The sequence below is a fragment of the Hibiscus syriacus genome, unplaced genomic scaffold (genome assembly GCF_006381635.1).
Source record: "Hibiscus syriacus cultivar Baekdansim isolate YM2019G1 unplaced genomic scaffold, ASM638163v2 tig00111276_pilon, whole genome shotgun sequence".
In the NCBI taxonomy this organism is placed as follows: domain Eukaryota; kingdom Viridiplantae; phylum Streptophyta; class Magnoliopsida; order Malvales; family Malvaceae; genus Hibiscus; species Hibiscus syriacus.
The window spans coordinates 633,559-653,816 of NW_024063043.1; the positions used below are offsets into that span (position 1 = coordinate 633,559).

At 35.3% G+C, this 20,258-nt stretch overlaps 1 protein-coding gene across 2 annotated transcripts; it reads left to right on the forward strand.

Moving 5' to 3' along the window:
- Positions 1-6,862: 6,862 nt before the first annotated feature.
- On the forward strand, positions 6,863-20,235 carry LOC120157774 (exocyst complex component SEC8-like). 2 transcript variants are annotated; one of them, XM_039168803.1, is made up of 5 exons: positions 6,895-6,960; positions 7,713-7,835; positions 8,765-8,772; positions 8,879-9,071; positions 20,064-20,235. In XM_039168803.1, exons 2-5 carry the CDS (start codon positions 7,794-7,796, stop codon positions 20,157-20,159), a joined length of 339 nt encoding a protein of 112 aa, XP_039024734.1. In that variant the 5' UTR covers positions 6,895-6,960; positions 7,713-7,793; the 3' UTR covers positions 20,160-20,235. The 2 variants fall into 2 exon arrangements, with proteins under 2 accessions (XP_039024735.1, XP_039024734.1); XM_039168804.1 differs by lacking the exon at positions 8,765-8,772 and having other exon boundaries at positions 6,863-6,960; positions 8,871-9,071.
- The last annotated feature ends 23 nt before the right edge of the window (positions 20,236-20,258 follow it).

Consider the following 20,258-nt stretch of genomic DNA (forward strand, 5'->3'; position numbering starts at 1 on the left):
TGCAATTTTCATTTCGCATTGCGATTTTCTCGTTGCGATAACCATTTCGCGTTGCGATAGTCTGTTTTGCCTTCAACATAAAGCAGATTGAAAATCAAAAAATCAACTATTACATTTCAACACAAATTATGTACACATCAATTAAACAAATCAAGATTTACAAATCATCTTTTACAAATCAATTAAACAATCAAAAAATAATAATAATTCTTATTTCTTCATCAATTATTGAATCAATGAATCAACAACTTTGTGACCCCGTACATCCATTTCACGTAGCTCACTTAAGGATTAACCTACAGAAACCAAACATTTGCTCAAACAAGACTTCCTACACATCTAAAACCTACAAACAGCAAATTATTGAATTCTAGGTACTTAACCAAACATTTTCAAACCAAAAGGAGTATATATGTTAACAAAACTTGCATTTGACTTACCAATTAACAATGGACACTTTCATAACGCGGATGCAAGTAGGCAGCGTCTCGAATATATTGCTCTAGCCATATAATGCCGAAACCACAAGCCTACTGCAGCTCTATCTCTATCGGTGGGAGGTAAAAACTCTGTGCTTCCCGTCGTCAAACGCGCCAAGCAAAGGCATACGAGAGGACCACAATCCCCTCTGGCCCCCGGCGATTGCTGTGGCGCGGTCTCGTCTCTGACAACTGTGACATTGAACTTCTTTGGCTTCTTGTGTCCAGAATGACTCCAATACTTAATCCCATCCAAGAATTTAGCCAAATGAGAGCTCCATCCCTTGAAAATATCTCTCAAATCAGACAGTGATATGTAATTGATCATGCTGTCATACACTATTATCTTCAGGGATGGGAGCTGAAGTTGGACGAGAAGCCAGTGACGACGTTCCAAAACAGGGATAAACACCTGCGATCATAAGTAATAATTCATTTATTTGCGCACTTATTTATGAACACCTTTAAAAAATTTAAAAAATAAACACTAACCTTATCGACCTCCCACCATGCAGGATAAAGTTTAGCTTGTCCATTGCCCAACAAAAATGATTCATCTCGTTGATTCTTCAAGTGAACTGCGTGAAAAGCCGTCGGCATTATTGTATATAGCGAATTTTTTTTATTTTTCCTAAGCTTTCTTATTATTAGTAGACGTGACACCCACGCATCGATATGCTGTTTTAATAAAAAATACATATATTAGTGAATTACATTAATTTTTAAACAAATTAATCAAAATCATATATAAGACAAATATAGTCTTACCTCCCCATCCAAATAGCCACTGTCTTCAACCCCTAATAGCACACCCCACCAAGACCGATCAAGCAACAAAAACATTTCATCGTTGAGTTTGCTGATGTCAGTGTAACACCCTTGGCTCCGCTCATGTAGATAAAAATCAACTGCGGTCTTAGCCCAAAGGGTATTATCCACAATTGTTTCCGGTAGTTGTCTCCTCTCCACTTCAGATACCGGAAGGGTACTAGCCGGTAACTCATACGAGAGCCAACTCTCATCCATCATGTCCGGAACCGGTGGGGGTTTCTCAATACTTCGATATATTACCCCATGTGAATCGGGCTCTGGAATGGTGGGAGGGACCTCTTCAACGATGACAGTGGCCTCTTGAACGGTGGGGGGAATCTTGAGGGAGAATAGGGGCCTCTTGAACGATTGGAGGGGACTCTTGAGGGATGACCGGTGAGTCGGGCTTCTTCTTGCGGAGTCTTCGCACCATTGGGGTGAACGGAGACGTAATAGCACGTCCACGCCGTCTGATGCGTGAACTCCGTCGTGCAAGGAAAACCCGACGTAAAGCATCCACCTTATCGGGCTGCTAAAAAAAATTAATACATAAATCAGTAAATAAACAGACATGATATTAAACAAAGACAAATATGTTTCAAACTAGCATTGTATTCACCCAAATCATTATTCTATCATAGTTCACAAAATACTCAGATAACATTCCAGAAGTAAGCACTTATATAAACATTTAAAAGGACAACATATATAAACATTCCAGAAGAAGAATAGTTTACTTTCGCAACACGAAACTTAAAATCGCAACGCGAAATGACTATCGCAACGCGGAAATGGCTATCGCAATGCGAAATGAAAATCACAACGACAAAATCGCAACGCGAAACACAAATCGCATTGCGATTTTCATTTCGCGTTGCGATTTTGTCGTTGCGATTTCATTTCGCATTGCGATTTTGTCGTTGCGATTTTCATTTCGCATTGCGATAGCCATTTCCGCGTTGCGATAGTCATTTTCGTGTTGCGAAAGTAAACTATTCTTCTTCTGCAAATTGAAACTTGAATGGATTGCATTACTTCAACCAAAAGACAAAAACAAAACCAAAAACAAATACTAACAAAAACAGTTTAGCAGTATTGGCAGCAACCGAATGAATTACGAGTATGAAAAATCTTAAACTTACCTCGTTGCGTAGAGTATGAACCTCATTCTGCAACGATGCTACCATCTCACGTAGAGCGGCTACCTCACCGCGTAATGTAGACACCTCAACACGCCATGCACCATCGTCTTTGCGTAAAGTACCGACCTCCTCACGCAAGGCATTGACCTCATCACGTAACTCCCCTAACTCATCCCGTTGAGGTGGAGGTGGAGAACAGGGAGATAAACGTCATGGCATCTTTGCCGGTCGCCTATCTTGCGGTGATGGTGGAGAAGAGGCTCGATGATGTGACATAATAGGTGATGGCTGTCGTTGTGGAGGTGTATAGCCGGGTCGATCAGATGATGGCTCTGGGTGAGGTGATAGCTCTGGGCGAGGTGATGGCTCCCGAAGTGGAGGCTGCTCATCAACCGTTCCATCAAAAAAACGCTTACTAGCTTGCCACCAATCAGTGGCAAGCTCAGCTTCCGTGGGTGTCAGCCTCTGTAGAGGAGTGTTGGCCTCCTAACAATATAAAAGCTCAAACAAAGTTAAACGTGTACTAGTAATAACTTGTTTATAAACATATGGTAGTATTATGTTAACTTACATTATTTATTGTCGTATACCGTAGTAAATCTTCCCATTGCAAGGTCCGTTTCCTCTTCCAGGAAATAGCCCTGGGAATATCATTTGAAGTTTTTATTGCATATGTCTTCATGGCGGGAAAGGCCTCAAATATCCAAATCTACAAACAATATAATAACAAACATTAGTAATTGTTAAATAATTACTTATAATTTTGGAAACATCATATCAAAATTCTTACCTTAAAGGCCCAAATAAAGCCTGTCAAAGTGTATTTGGAACCATCGCCATGCAAACTTTTTCGATCATCCAAGGCAGACGATAACTTATTCCATGTATCTTTCCATAAATACGAGCCCCACGGAAACAGGTTCCACGCATTTAGGTCTTCTACCAATTTGATTAGATCATTTGGAATAGGTTGTCTGGCCTCTCTGCCTAAAAAGCCGGCATGCAAAAGAATTAGAAGGCATACTCGGACAACGTCGACGTCATCTATCCGAGTAAAACCATCTTTATTATTGAAAAATCTTGTCAGGTCTTCTACGTGTAGACTCGGCCTCTCCAGCTCAGGAAAAACCCGGGATAGCCATGATGGGCGGGTAATGTGTCTAGTGTACCGACCTACATCATCGTGTCCGAAGCGTAGACCGGTGATTAAGCAAAACTCCTCCCGCCCAAAACACGTATACGCCGGTGGAAAATCAAACCATATCTCTTCATCACGACGTTGTATAGTCTCTGGTAGATCGCTAGTCATGGTTTGAAGAAACAGGTGTGTCAACATCGCATCTCCACCGGGATGTTATACTTTCAGCCATGGCCCGAAGCATGTATCCTCAAACATTTTTCTTTGTGCAGGTGAAAGCTTCGACGCAATTGTTTTGGCCAGGCTGACTTTATTTCTTAAGGTCAATTGAGCCGAATAAAAGTTCTACAAAAACAATAAACATACTAAATTAGATATACCAAAAACTACACTGTGAAGATATACCAAAAACAATAATAAACATAAATAGTAGTAGTTTATTCTTCAAACTTAAATATGCAACACTGTGAATTTCGTATTTGTCTTTGTTTTTTGGTTGAAGTAATGCAATTCATTCAAGTTTCAATTTGCAGAAGCAGAATAGTTTCTGAAAATGAAAATCGCAACACGAAAATGACTATCGCAACGAGAGAATCGCAACGCGAAACTAAAATCGCGTTGCGATTTGCATTTCGCGTTACGATTCTTGGTTGATTTAATAAGCAATCTAAGTGAAATGATTAATCTATTATTGAAATTACCAGTAAACTTATCATCAATTTCAATATGAAAAACCTAATAATAATGCAAAAATTTCAAAAAGAAAATAATTAAAAAAACTAACCCTCGTTGGTTGATTTGGTTGATTTTCCATTTCTGATTGTGAGGGTGGCTCTGAGAGATTTAGATAGACGGATTTCGCCGGAGATGGGGACGGATTTCGTCGGAGATGGGTGAGAGAGTGAGAGATGGAGATGGGACTGAGTTGTGATTTTAGGTTTTAGGTTATGAGTTGCGATTACGGGATATACTGTGGACAGTTCAGTGTTCCAATATATTAATATTCATGTTTGGAATTTAAAAATAAAATACTTGGCCAGGATACTAATGGCGCTTTGAAAATCGCATTGCGATTATGTATTATCGCGTTGCGAAAGTCAGTATCGCGTTGCGAAAGTAAGTATCTCGTTGCGATTTTTTATTATCGCATTGCGATAGTCAGTATCGCATTGCGATTTTCCCAATTCGCATTGCGATTTACTTATTTTCGCGTTGCAATTTACTTATTCGCATTGCGATTTTCCCAATTCGCGTTGCGATTTACTTATTCGCATTGCGAATTGGGAAAATCGCAACGATACTGTAGACCATCGCAACGATACTGTAGACCATCGCAACGCGATTTTCAACTATTGCATTGCGAAAATGCAACGCGAATTTGCGATAATGGAGATCGCGTTACGAATTAGCGATCGCATTGCGATTTTGTTGGTCATTTTGGCAAATCCGGAAAAAGTTGGTTAAAATCGTATATTATATGGGATTTTTGGTCACTGAGGTTATTTTCTCTATTATTTATGGTGAAAGGACATGGAAAAGAAAAAAAAATAGTTATAATATCATTTGCATTCACTCTTATAGATATATGAACTGTAAAACTACACCGTTAGCACTGACTGGAAATATAAACAGTAATTAAAAGGAACAAATTCGTAAATCGTATCGTGGTATAACCACTGCCTTAGAAACGAATTCGCCCCGATGTGTGTAATCGCTGCAGTAGGCGGACCGTCCCTCGAGGTTAACACGGTCGCTCCGAATTTCGTACATCCGAAATCGGAGTGGACTGCCGGTGGTATTTCTCTTCTTATCGGGAAGAACAAAAAGAATAATTGTAGAAAACACTTTGACAGTGAATTGTGAATGTTGAGAGTAAGTTGAGAAGCTGAATATAGCCCTCTATTTATAGGCTAGAAATAGGGTTAAAATTGTCTATAAAATTTCAGGATTAAATCTTTTCTTTTGTAACAGTTGAAACGTATAGATGAATCTGACTCAAAAATAGTCCAGGTTCATTGCATCATTGTTCAGCTGTTATAACTCCCGAAATTATATCATGTAACCCATGGAATTAAATCAAATAACTCCTGTAACTCCTGATATTAACAGCTTGTCTCATTTGTACAAAGCTGGAAATCAGTCCAGATACATCACATTTTTCCATTTATTTCTTTCAAAGAGAAATTCCTCAAGAATTTTCTCTTTTGACACGTATTACCACAACCACGAGCCGAGCCGAGCCGGACGGCGGCGGCGGCAATGCACGAGAGTCCCCCTTGTTCTCTTTCACTCAACAAGGAAGTGAGAATTCCATACTATAAATACTCATTCCCAATAGTGTTTCCAATACTATGTGGGATTGAGCATTACCAACACACTCTAATAGGTTTAATCTCTCATCTAAGAAGTCACAAGGGTGTCAACGAATTTAGTGTTGCTGAGATTGACTCGACTTAAAAATCTTAAAACTAAATTGACTTAAAAATTTATGAATTTAAAATTATCAAGTTGATTTTGAATTTAAAATAAAAAATTGAAGGTCAATTTGACTCGAAAACTCAATAGCTTAAAATTTTCAAGCTTCACTCTAAATAAAAAATTGAAGCTCAACTCGAACACGAATCTAAATCTTGGAGTACACGAAATTGTTACATATATTATATTTAAAAACAACATGTAAAATGTTAATATCATTAATACTTCAATAAAAAACTTAAAAAATTATTATATTACTATTTTTTTCAAGTTGTTCGTGAGTTTTACGAATCGAATATCAAGTAACTTGTTCCGACTCGTTAAAATTTGAGTCGAGCTCGAATCAAATGTTAACTGAACTTTGATTAAATTGATATCAAGTAGCTTGTGATCTATTTCGTCTTATTTATAGTACTAATCATACAAGTTCAAACGAAACCTAAATCTATGATGTACGAACCAACTTACTCAATGATTAAAGAAATCATTATTCTTCTTAGAAATCATAAGTTCGAACGCCAAAAACTGCATCAATGATTTTCGAGACTCAAGTCATCACATTAACATTGATCCAAAATTTGGGTCGTTATATTAATTAATGTATCACATGTAACAGAAGTTAGACTCAATGACTAAAATATAATAAATAAAAGAATTAAGTGATTGAATCATACATATTTCAAAATTATTGATCAAAACTATAAACAATAAAACAAAGATGATTAAATTTGTAGTTTACCTACGAATATTGCTCTAATAAAAAGTTGATCTCCTTCTCCTTTGTTTCTCCTAATTTTCTTATTGGTCTAATAAATTGACATTTCTTCTTCTTCTTCTGCAATTGAAGGGGTCTGAATTTTACGCGAGCTCGGCGTATCAAATGTGACACGTGCTTCGGAAGGACAGCTCTTTGTAGGTAGCCTGGAAGAGATGAAAGCTCACTTTACCTTCGTTTTTCGTTCACTGATTCACGGTTTCAGTTATCTTCTTTTTCTTGTTCTTCATGGCTTTAGAGATTTTATTTAGTCCAGAAAATGATTTGATCTGTTTAATTCTCTGAATCACATAATTTTCCATGTTGAAAATTCAATTTTCTTTTCAATTTCTTTTTTTATTTGGTGATTTAATCAAACTTCGCTTTGCTTGAAATTTCATACGTTCTGGTGTCCTGCGTGCTGGATCTGAACGCGTTCCTCTCGATTTTTGGATTTTATTCATTTTTTATATTTACCCGGTAAAAGCGGTAAAATTACTGAGATAATGTAATTGATTTTTTTTTATTTTTAATATAATTCATCTCGGAAATTATTTTCTAAAGAAACAGTATCAATCTAAATATAATGTGTTTTATGTGTCTTCAAATTATATATGAAGATTCCATAACTATATAAGGTAAATAAAAAATCCCCTACGATTGTATAGAGCAAATTAAAAAGATCAGTGTATGTCGTCTTCATATTAAATTGAAAAGAGTACGGGTAAAAGCACGATAGCTTGATTGAAAAGAGAATTGTGACGTGTGTGTATATATATATTTTAGTAATTCCTTACTGTTATTATTAGTGTAAACATTCATCTCAACTGTTCTCCTTACCGGCACTGAGCTCTAAGAACGTAGTGAATAAAATGTTTACTTTTTTATTTTTTTTCCTGGAGTTTCCCTTTCAGGTGGATTAAAGGCTTTGTTGCAACTAGTTGAGTTACTGTTTTTCAGGTTTTTAGCGTGGGAGAAGTGAAAGGCTCTTCGCGATGGGAATGTTTGATGGATTTCCCATTCCTCCAGATAAAGAAGTAAGTTCAATTCACTCTTCTTCTGGTCCTAATTTTTTATGGTATATTTAGTTGTTGCCTATGTTACTTGAACTCTGGATCGAGTGTCGAATACAGTTATATATCTGACACGTGTTCCATTTTTTCTATGTTTTTCATGCTTTTTGTAGATGTTTGGGGAACCGTGTTTTTATCCCCATACATGAATATGTGTCGAACCCATAACTTCAGAAAATGAATTCAAAGACGTTCAGAGTTGGAGCCGCATAGCGGCATAGGTTGTTGCTTTATTCCATTGTTTTTGCCATTGCTTGTAAAAGATTGTCGAGAACAGGAATTGCGACTGGTTAACCATTAATAAAAGACTTAAATCTAACACTAATTCAAACTATATACATGTAAATTTCACGTGCTTTGTTCTCAGGGAAAAATATAATAATAATAAAATATTTAATTATTCATGAAAGTATTATTCTTTTTGTATTCAAACAACCTTCTTTTCTGTGTATAGAAGTAAAAAGTAAGTAATAAAAGCAACAGCAAAAATGTGTCATGATTATTGCAAAATTTGGCAATCATCTTGAGGCTGGTTGAGTGGAGTTGGAATAATATTCTGATTGTTACTATGGTTTAAAATAGGATGCTTTACTCGGATGGTATGATTTTGTTGATTGGTAGGCAACTTGATTTAATGTTATCAAGCACCTGTTCCGGTGAACAATTTAATAAACTTGGTAGAACATAATGATGCATTTCTGAGATTACCTTACATGTTTTTAAGCTATTAAAAAAACATGTTTTTAGGATTTTTCTCAAGGTTCTTCTCCCGATTGTTTATGGTTAAATGCAGTATTTAAGGGATGAACCTTCAAGAATGGTTCTTAGGTTACCTTGCATGATTTAGGATTTTTCTCAAGGTTCTTCTTCGGATTGCATATGATTAAATGCAGCATTTAAGGTATGAACTTTTTTTTTGATAAGAAAAAGGGTCTCATTAAAAAAACCCCTTCATAACCGTCACGCTACATAAGTAACCCAATGTACATTGGAAGGAGGAATTTAAGGGATGAACTTTCAAGAATAGATGAGAGTCGGGCAGCTGCACGTTTTGATTCACTTCCTCGTGTTGTCCGTATCCTGACATCAAAAGATCGTGAAGGTGAGCTCCAGATTTTGAAGGAACAAAGTGAAGTTGTAGATGAAGTTGTGCATGCTTACCACGGGGACTTCAACAAAGCAATTCAAAATTATTCTCAGGTTCTTTATTGGCTTCTTCCCAAGCTAAACTTTTGTACATTGTGCTTCTTAAGTTTCATATTTCTTGTTTTTCTAGCGGAAAATTAATTTGTTTCAAAAACCATTGTGGTATTTTTTTTCTCCTGGGCTCATTTATCTGTGTTCATATATTTCTCAGTAACTCTATTTTGGGTAACGTTGGGTCCACACTCGGATAGGTTATATGGAACATTGTTCTGTAGTTTCAAATTATAATCATGCGATTTTTATTTTAAGTCTTGTTGGAAAATTAAAATACGGAAAAAAGCCATTAACCACCATAATTATATGTCATAAATGCTAATATCGCTAATTCAATTCTTTTGGTAAATTGTGGTTTCTTTTGAGGATAGTTATTATGCTTTAGGGACTATCTCCCTTAAAGATTAAAAATTCTCTAGTTATAGACGAATAACTTACAATTAGGTGTGGTGACACTGAAGATATTAGCAAACCTCTCACAAGAATGAGGAACCCTACTACTGTTGTTTATTTTGTTAATCAATAGAATTTTGGTAATTATATGTTTCTTCTTTTGCCCTAAAGATTGTCCTCGTAATGGGTTCAGTTGCAATGGCGATTATTGAGGAGTGTTAAGTGGAGTTGTTCCACATATGTTAAATATTAGGTTTCTTGTGGTTTTATGTTGAGGTTGGTCCCCTCCACCTATTACCAACTGGTTTTAGGTTGGATGCTTAACAATTATATCAAATACTAATCATGTTGAATAGACTGATCCAGCTGGTTGAACTGAGAATAGGACATTTTAAGAAAAATGGTACTATTAACTAGTTATTTTAGCACCACAAAATTCTATGAAAGTTATTAACTCTAGCAATCAGTTTATAGATTGTGCACTTCTTTTAATGTTACTTATAGTATCAAGAATCTATTGATTGATTAAACTATTCTAATTAGTAAAAGTAAAACAGCATAACTTAAAATTCAATTGAAAGTAAGGAGTGATAATAGTTTAACACTCCCTCAAACCATAGATATATTTCAAATGCTTTGTTAACTTTACAAAATTAGCTTTACTTGCTCCATCTCTATTTATGCACAAGAAATTGCTAGTGAAAATTTGGAAAATGAATGCTTTACAAGACCAATGGTAGTACAATAAATGATGCCCTCGTAAAATGTAGGAAGCCTAAAGATGGCTAAATATGTGGGAAGAGGAAGAATGATTCCATTTTGGATTCGAAATTAAGATGATGTGAAAAAGTAGAATAATAAACTTTTGGTTTTCAATCAAGACACTCATTTTGGACTTCTAATATAGAATATAAATTATGTCCATGGATTAAGTATTTAAATCTCTAATTATGCCTTTGATCATCAATCCTATGTTAGGGATCCCTCTAAATAATGGATGGATAAGAGTTTGAAGGACATGAATGATCCACACTGTTATATGTATGAACCAATAATGAGTAAACAAATTTGAAAACTCTCTGATATGACACTTCCATCTGTTGCCATTTCTCATGTCAGTACCGTTTTCTCTATCTTTTCTTTCTCTTTGTTGAAATGATACTAGGAAACTGTGCTTTTCCATTTTTTGTTACTAACTGTTCTTTTTCTTCAGAATTTTAAGTTAAAACACTCATTCGGGACATCTAATATAGAGAATAAACTATGTCCATTGATTGAGTATTTAAATCTCAAATTATGCCTTTGATCATGGATCCTGTGTAACACCCTAATTTAGGGGCTAAAATTAAGAAATTATAAAGTGGTGGATTTAATTGGTATTTTGAAAGAAACAGTTGGTTAAATTGTAAAATTTTAAAGTTGACAGATTGTTTTATGAAGTGCAGAAAGTTCAGTGGCTAAACTCTTGGTTTAATCATTTTTATTTATGAGATGATATAAACCCATTCCTTCTCCCGTCAACCCCTCTTTCAACTCCGATCTACTCGTCGTCCGACCTCCGATCGACGAACCGAAACCACCATCGTGTTCGTTGTCGACCAAAGAACAAAACCCCTCAAACCTTTCGTCGTGAATCGTCATTGTTCGTCGTTAATTTCAGTCGGAAGTACCATCGGAAATAACTCGATCTTAGTTGGTTTTTCACCGATTCACGATGATCGGGTCATCCGTTTACGACACCTCCCGCACCATCGTGTTCCTTGCATCGTTCCGAGTCCACCGGTGTCATCCTTGGTCTCCGTCGACGGCGGCGCGTGAGGAGGTTTTAACTGATTTATCATCCGATTCGATCTGTTTTAACTGATTTATCATATTTTATGCTTTCGACGTCCTGAATCCGAATACGAAGTCCGTTTCGCCAAATTCAAAACCGGTAAGTTGGTTTTAACTGATTTATCATCCGATTCGATCCGTTTATCTCAATTAAGCTCCGTTTTTTATATAATTTATGTTGATATGTATCTGAGGAATTATTGGAAGTTGAATTGAAGATCAAAGGCGTTCGAATGGAATTTTTATGGTCGATCAGTATTACACGAAAATCGAGGTAATACATTACTACCTTTTCATGCTTTATGAAACATGTTAGTATTGGTAAATACACGAATGGAAATGTTTGGTCTCATATGTGTAATTAATGAAGTTTTACACACGATTCGAATACAGTAAAAATTCGGTAAATGAATATGGTTTAGATGACTGATATAAGAAATGGATGGATTGTTAGAATTAAATTATGAGTTCTGTGATTAGTGATAAATGTATTATCATGGATTTGTAGCTTATAATCAAAGATTAAATGTTAAAGGTACTTGGATGGGAAATTATGAGAATACTTCGGTAGGGTAAAATTACAAAAATATCATTATGTTGTAAGATGACAATAATTGTTCCTGAAAGTTGGTTAATAACTTTGAAAAGACATATTGATCCGATAAAATTACAAATGTGCAAAAGAAATGTTAGTTTTGCTTAGAAAATTTGGATAACTGGTTTTTAACCCCAAAAGAGTTTGTGCAAAATACTATAAGTCTGTTAAGGAATCATTTCGAGATCAAAGAATGCTCGGGAAAGCAATTAACCATTGGATTTCTAAAGTATAATTATTTTCGTTAAGAGTTAATACCGAAATTATCTGGTTAAGAAATTATGAAAATTCCCTTGAGAGGTAAAAATAGTCCAAGTTGACTCTGAAGGAGGAAGTAACATGAGAACTTGTTTTTAAACCGATAAATTACTGATTTGATTGTTGAGATCTTATTTTTGTATGGAAAATTCCTGATAATCCGTTATTATCATCTGAAAAGGCATTTAACCTAGAAATCTCCGACTTAAGTAAGTTCATGAAAAATAATAATTTATCGATGGTGATATTTTGTCGGAATTGTTCGAAATGACTGAAATAAATGATAAGTTTGAATTCGATGATAAGATCGGACGGAAGGAAATGATTGTAATACATGTATATGTATAATGAACATAATATCCCTAGAATGTAAATGACCAAGAATTTCACCAAGCTCAGGAATGATTGGATACCCTTGAGCTCTGAAATGAATGGAATAAAACTGAGCACCAAAATGACCAAAATACCCTTATGACCTAGAATAAGTAAATTTCTTGGATTAATTAAGAAATCCAAATAAACATGGATATTGTGCTACCAGTAAAAGTTATGGAACACAACTTAAGTGATCAACCAACGCTAGTGCTATATCATTACCTGAATGATATAGATATCACTTGAATGTTTGTTCGCCTTCTCAAATTTGGATCGATGATAATTCTGGAAGTACTTGGCTTAGCTCAACTCTAGAGTGCATACAGTAGTAATAAGTGGGTATTCGTGAGACAAATCAACTACAAATACCATAATGACTTTATTATATGACTAAATTGAACTGAAAGGAAGTACAACATGTATTTGAAATTCATAAACGTCTGAATTATTCTGGAAAACTCTAAAGTAATCGGGATAGACTTGCTTACTAAACGAACTAAGTAACCTCAATGACTGATGATTAATTAGGTGATTGGACGAGTTTGGAAATACTGTTGAACTTATATGGTGAATTGTCCTTATGGGTTATTAACCATGAATCAAGTACGTTTGTATTTCCTGATATCGTTAAAACGTGAAAATAAAATAAAGACCGTTGGAAGATCTATTCAGCGATGATTATGGGGATGATCTATGGATTTGCATTATGGTATTAAAGAGTGAATAGACTGGAAGAATAATGAATTAACTTGTTGACATGCATCAGTTTGGGAGTTGTGTAACTCTAGTTGTTTGATAATACGATCGATAGTCATAGATTGTAAATGACTTGAATCTTCGATTCTATATTTTCATCTAAAATCACTTCGGTCATGTTTGAAAATGCAAGTAACGTAGAAGGAAAAGATTCTGAATACCTCATTTGGTTCAATTGGGCTGAAATCCTATGAATTCAAAGTATATTCCTGAATACCTTTGATTGTTTGGGTAATTGAATCACTCGCAGTAAATCTGAATTTAGAATTATTATGTATAAAGGTTCCTGAACGTTTTCCTGATGCACATGAAAACCTAGTGGAATTCTAAAGTATCAATCTGAAATGTCTGATTAGATCGGTTAGAAATCGATTCTCTTCAATAAAATCTTATTCCTAGAATCCGATCAAATTGCACAAGTTCATGCTATCCATATTGATAACTACAAAATGCATCTGGAAATATTTGGATTCTCTAGTGTGTTCCTTATATTTTGAAAAATTATTTTATTATTTTAACATGTGGTACACTGAAATCTATGGTTACTGTTTTATGGATGCACCGACTTAACGGTGATGGCTTATGGATTTGTATCATTATATAAATTGTATCTTGGAGATACAGATTTGTAAAGTACAGCTCTGATCAAGCTGGAAAATTTTTATGGACCTAATGTGACTCTTAGGTAGGCTCTACGGCCCTGAGATCATTCCCGGGTAGGCCCTGTGGCCCTAAGATGTGTTCTTAGGTAGGCCCTACGACCCCAAAATCTATCTAAGGTAGGCTCTCAGGCCCTAAGATGTTCCCTTAGTTTAACTCTTTGTAAGATGGTTTTAAAATACGAGGTTAAAAAGCTCCACTACAGTATGGTTTATGGGATTTTGCTGAACTATCATTTGATTAGTGTATCTATTATGATTTTATCGTACTGATGGAACACACTAGGCATCCTATTCGACCTCATGAAAACGTGATAGTATGAAAGGTTTCTTATGAACTGAGATTCATGGCTTCTACTCGATGAACTTCTAAGGGAACCCCAGATTATTTCGCCCACTGGTATACGTATGATTCAATAAGGAAATTATGGTTTCCCATTTATCTGCATGTCATGTAGCATCATCTGGTAGTTCTGTATTATTGAGCTTTTCGAAGCTCACTATATTACTCATCTTTTCAGGCTAAAAGAATTGTACCAGTGCAGCTATCGACTTCAGTAAGGGAGTTCTTCCGGTGATGTTTGCAGAGTATAGTACATGTGATTAAGGGGCATGTAATTGTATTTTGTTTTATATATGAGTCTGAAGATTTGTTTTATTTTGAATACTGATAAATTTTATTTTATACTCATAAATGATTCTATGAGTTTACATGTTTTAAGAAAAGTTTTAAATTTTCCGCTATTTTTTTCGGTGGGTCGCTCCGGTGGCCCTAATGTGATACTCCAGATCGGATCGGGTTATCCGTATTGGTCTGAGGGGGTTACATTTAGTGGTATCAGAGCCGTGGTTGAGTCAAATTTTGTTCAAGATAGACCGGCCGGTCGAATGTCAAAATATGTTTGATCAATACATGCCCCTAGAATACAATCGTACCTCTCTGAGCCGGAACTCCAAGGTTAAGTCCCTATCTGTAATGAGTAAACCTAAGTTTTTATTCGTTAAGACTCTACCTTTGCAAAAAGGAATACCAGTAACGTCTGTCTAAACTCTGTAAAGTATCTCATCAGCTATGTGAGAGATACTCATATAAGAAATTTCGATTCAACTCCGGAAATGAAATTGGGATATGCTACTGCTCTATGAGCCTATTCTCATAACAAAGACTGAATTGATTACTCAAGGAAATTTTTTTTCGGATTCTTTTATTGAAATAAGGAAAATTTATGATAAGAATGTATGCTCAGCTAGTTAAGGATAAGTCGAGGAATCGTACTTTTGTAAAAGCTACTGAAAGATTTGAAAGAACTGATGGAAGTTTTATTTATGCAATTATGTGACATGAATGGATTTCAATGATGAAATTCTTTTAAGGAGGGGAGAATTGTAACACCCCAATTTAGGTGCTAAAATTAAAAAATTATAAAGTGGTGGATTTAATTGGTATTTTGAAAGAAACAGTTGGTTAAATTGTAAAATTTTAAAGTTGGCAGATCGTTTTATGAAGTGCAGGAAGTTCAGTGGCTAAATTCTTGATTTAACCATTTTTATTTATGAGATGATATAAACCCCTCATTCCCGTATGTTTCTGGAAAAAAATTTCAGTTTTTTCTCTCCCGTCAAACCCCTCTTTCAACTCCGATCTACTCGCCGTTCGACCACCGATCGACGAACCGAAACCACCATCATGTTCGTTGTCGACCAAAGAACAAAACCTCTCAAACCTTTCATCATGAATCGTCACCGTTCGTCGTTAATTTCAGTCGAAAGTATCGTCGGAAATAACTCGACTTTAGTTGGTTTTTCATCGATTCACGATGATCGGGTTATCCGTTTACGACACCTCCCGCACCATCGTGTTCCTTGCATCGTTCCGAGTCCACTGGTGTCATCCTTGGTCTCCGTCGACGGCTGAGCGTGAGGAGGTGAAGCGGTCAAAGTTTCCGATTCGTTGAAATCGAGCTCTCCGCCGTTCAAAAATTTGAACCGAGCTTTGTAAGTATCTCGAAATCACTTAAAATAATTTTTAGGAATTTTTTCGGGAATTTTCTGACATCAGGGTACTGTTCACGCGCCGCCACTGCGTGTGGGGAAGAAAAAAATGATCGGTTTGACCGATTTTGCTCATGTTTTGGCCGGTTTGACCGGTTATAACCCGACCCGACCCGTTGACCACAGTTGACCAAAACTTCGACTGGCTTTGACCGGGCACTAAACGACCTTTGACTTCGACCGAGTATACCTATCATGATATTTTTCAACGTTCCAAATCCAATTTCGTAGTCCATTTTTCGTAATTCAGACCCGAAGGACTCGAAATTTCCAGTCAAATCCGTTGACTTTGACTTTGATCGAAAATTCCAAATTTTTGAAAAGTCATATTTTATGCTTTCGACATCCTGAATCCGAATCCGAAGTCCGTTTCGCCAAATTCAAAATCGGTAAGTTGGTTTTAACTGATTTATCATCCGATTCGATCCGTTTATCTCAATTAAGCTCCGTTTTTTATATAATTTATGTTGATATGTATCTGAGGAATTATTAGAAGTTGAATTAAAGATCAAAGGCGTTCAAATGGAATTTTTACGGTCGATCAATATTGCACGGAAATTGAGGTAATACATTACTACCTTTTCATGCTTTATGAAACATATTGGTATTGGTAAATGCATGAATGGAAATGTTTGGTCTCATATGTGTAATTAATGAAGTTTTACACATGATTCGAATACAATAAAAATTCGGTAAATGAATATGGCTTAGATGACTGATATAAGAAATGGATGGAATGCTAGAATTAAATTATGAGTTCTGTGATTAGTGATAAAGGTATTATCATGGATTTGTAGCTTATAATCAAAGGTTAAATGTTAAAGGTACTTGGATGGGAAATTATGAGAATACTTCGGTAGGGTAAAATTACAAAAATATCCTTATGTTGTAAGATGACAATAATTGTTCTTGGAAGTTGGTTAATAACTCTGAAAAGACATATTGATCCGATAAAATTACAGATGTGCAAAAGAAATGTTAGTTTTGCTTAGAAAATTTGGATAACTGGTTTTTAACCCCAAAAGAGTTTGTGCAAAATACTATAAGTCTGTTAAGGAATCATTTCGAGATCAAAGAATGCTCGGGAAAGCAATTAACCATTGGATTTCTAAAGTATAATTATTTTCGTTAAGAGTTAATACCGAAATTATCTGGTTAAGAAATTATGAAAATGCCCTTGAGAGGTAAAAATAATCCAAGTTGACTCTGAAGGAGGAAGTAACATGAGAACTTGTTTTTAAACCGATAAATTACTGATTTGATTGTTGAGATCTTATTTTTGTATGGAAAATTTCTGATAATCCGTTAGTATCATCAGAAAAGGCATTTAACCTAGAAATCTCCGACTTGAGTAAGTTCATGAAAAATAATAATTTATCGATGGTGATATTTTTTCGGAATTGTTCGAAATGACTGAAATAAATGATAAGTTTGAATTCGATAATAAGATCGGACGGAAGGAAATGATTGTAATACATGTATCTGTATAATGAACAGAATATCCCTAGAATGCAAATGACCAAGAATTTCACCAAGCTCATGAATGATTGGATACCCTTGAGCTCTAAAATGAATGGAATAAAACTGAGCACCAAAATGACCAAAATACCCTTATAACCTAGAATAAGTAAATATCTTGGATTAATTAAGAAATCCAAATAAACATGGATATTGTGCTACCAGTAAAAGTTATGGAACACAACTTAAGTGATCAACCAACGCTAGTGCTATATCATTACATGAATGATATAGATATCACTTGAATGTTTGTTCGCCTTCTCAAATTTGGATCGATGATAATTCTAGAAGTACTTGGCTTAGCTCAACTCTAGAGTGCATATAGTACTAATAAGTGGGTATTCGTGAGATAAATCAACCACGAATACCAGAATGACTTTATTATATGACTAAATTGAACTGAAAGGAAGTACAACATGTATTTGAAATTCATAAACGTCTGAATTATTCTGGAAAACTCTAAAGTAACCGGGATAGACTTGCTTACTAAACGAACTAAGTAACCTCAATGACTGATGATTAATTAGGTGATTGGATAAGTTTGGAAACACTGTTGAACTTACATGGTGAATTGTCCTTATAGGTTATGAACCATGAATCAAGTACGTCTGTATTTCCTGATATCGTTAAAACGTGGAAATAAAATAAAGACCGTTGGAAGATCTATTCAGCGATGATTATGGGGATGATCTATGGATTTGTATTATGGTATTAAAGAGTGAATACACTGGAAGGATAATGAATTGACTTGTTGACATGCATCAGTTTGGGAGTTGTGTAACTCGAGTTGTTTGATAATACGATCGATAGTCATAGATTGTAAATGACTTGAATCTTCGATTCTATATTTTCATCTAAAATTAGATAGGTCACGTTTGAAAATGCAAGTAACGCAGAAGGAAAAGATTCTGAATACCTCATTTGGTTCAATTGGGCTGAAATCCTATGAATTCAAAGTATATTCCTGAATACCTCTGATTGTTTGGGTAATGGAATCACTAGCAGTAAACTGAATTTAGAATTATTATGTATAAAGGTTCCTGAACGTTTTCCTGATGCACATGAAAACTTAGTGGAATTCTAAAGTATCAATCTGAAATGTCTGATTAGATCGGTTAGAAATCGATTCTCTTCAATAAAATCTTATTCCTAGAATCCGATCAAATTGCACAAGTTCATGTTATCCATATTGATAACTACAAAATGCATCTGGAAATATTTGGATTCTCTAGTGTGTTCCTTATATTTTGAAAAATTGTTTTATTGTTTTAACATGTGGTATACTAAAATCTATGGTTACTGTTTTATGGATGCACCGACTTAACGGTGATGGCTTATGGATTTGTATCATTGTATAAAGTGTATCTTGGAGATATAAAGTACAACTCTGATCAAGCTGGAAAATTTTTATGGACCTAATGTGACTCTTAGGTAGGCTCTGCGGCCCTGAGATCATTCTCGGGTAGGCCTTGCGGCCCTAAGATGTGTTCTTAGATAGGCCCCACGGCCCCGAAATCTATATTGGGTAGGCTCTCAGGCCCTAAGATGTTCCCTTAGGTTAACTCTTTATAAGATGGTTTTAAAATACGAGTTTAAAATGCTCCACTACAGTATGGTTTATGGGATTTTACTGAACTATCATTTGATTAGTGTACCTATTATGGTTTTATCGTATTGATGGAACACACTAGGCATCCTATTCGACCTCATGAAAACGTGATAGTATGAAAGGTTTCTTATGAACTAAGATTCATGGCTTCTACTCGATGAACTTCTAAGGGAACCCCAGATTATTCCGCCCACTGATATACGTATGATTCAATAAGGAAATTATGGTTTCCCATTTATCTGCATGTCATGTAGCATCATCTGGTAGTTCTGTATTACTTAGCTTTTCGAAGCTCACTATATTACTCATCTTTTCAGGCTAAAAGAATTGTACCAGTGCAGCTATCGACTTCAGTAAGAGTGTTCTTCCGATGCTTTTTGCAGAGTATGGTACATGTGATTAGGGAGCATGTAATTGTATTTTGTTTTATATATGAGTCTGAAGATCTGTTTTATTTCGAATACTAATAAATTTTATTTTGTACTCATAAATGATTCTATGAGTTTACATGTTTTAAGAAAAGTTTTAAATTTTTCGCTATTTTTTTCGGTGGGTCGCTCCGGTGGCCCTAATGTGACACTCCAGATTAGATCAGGTTATCCGCATCGATCTGAGGGGTTACATACTGTGTTAGAGAGCCCTCTATCAATCTGACATCCATCAAACACTCATGGTAGTGAATCCTAATTCCTGATAAAATAATGGATGGGTTAGAGTTTGGAGATATAAACTATCCATACTATTATGTATTTGAACAAACTGATCATACAAAATAAATAAATAAATCTGCATTCAAAACAAATTATCTCTGATATGAATCGATGCTTCCATAAGGCGCCATTTCTGATGTCGGTGTTAATTTCTCTTTGGTATTTCTTTGTTGGAATTGGAAGAGGAAATTGATCTTTTTCATATTTTATTACTATTTGTCCTTTCTTCTGCAGATCTTGTCGTTATTCAGTGAATCCTCTGAAAGTATTGGTGTTTTAAAGGGTGACTTGACTGAGGCTAAACAGTGTCTAGGGGTGCGCAATAAATAATTGCATCAGCTGTGGTATCGATCTGTTACATTGCGTCACATAATCTCCTTGTTGGATCAGATTGAGGGAATAGCTAAGGTCAGTTGATTATTATTTCTA

Coding starts and splice junctions, on each gene's coding strand:
- LOC120157774 (XM_039168804.1), top strand. CDS start 7,794: ATGGGAATGTTTGATGGATTTCCCATTCCTCCAGATAAAGAA. Junction 7,836..8,870: donor CCATTCCTCCAGATAAAGAA/GTAAGTTCAATT, acceptor ATTGGAAGGAGG/AATTTAAGGGATGAACTTTC. Junction 9,072..20,063: donor CAATTCAAAATTATTCTCAG/GTTCTTTATTGG, acceptor TTTCTTCTGCAG/ATCTTGTCGTTATTCAGTGA.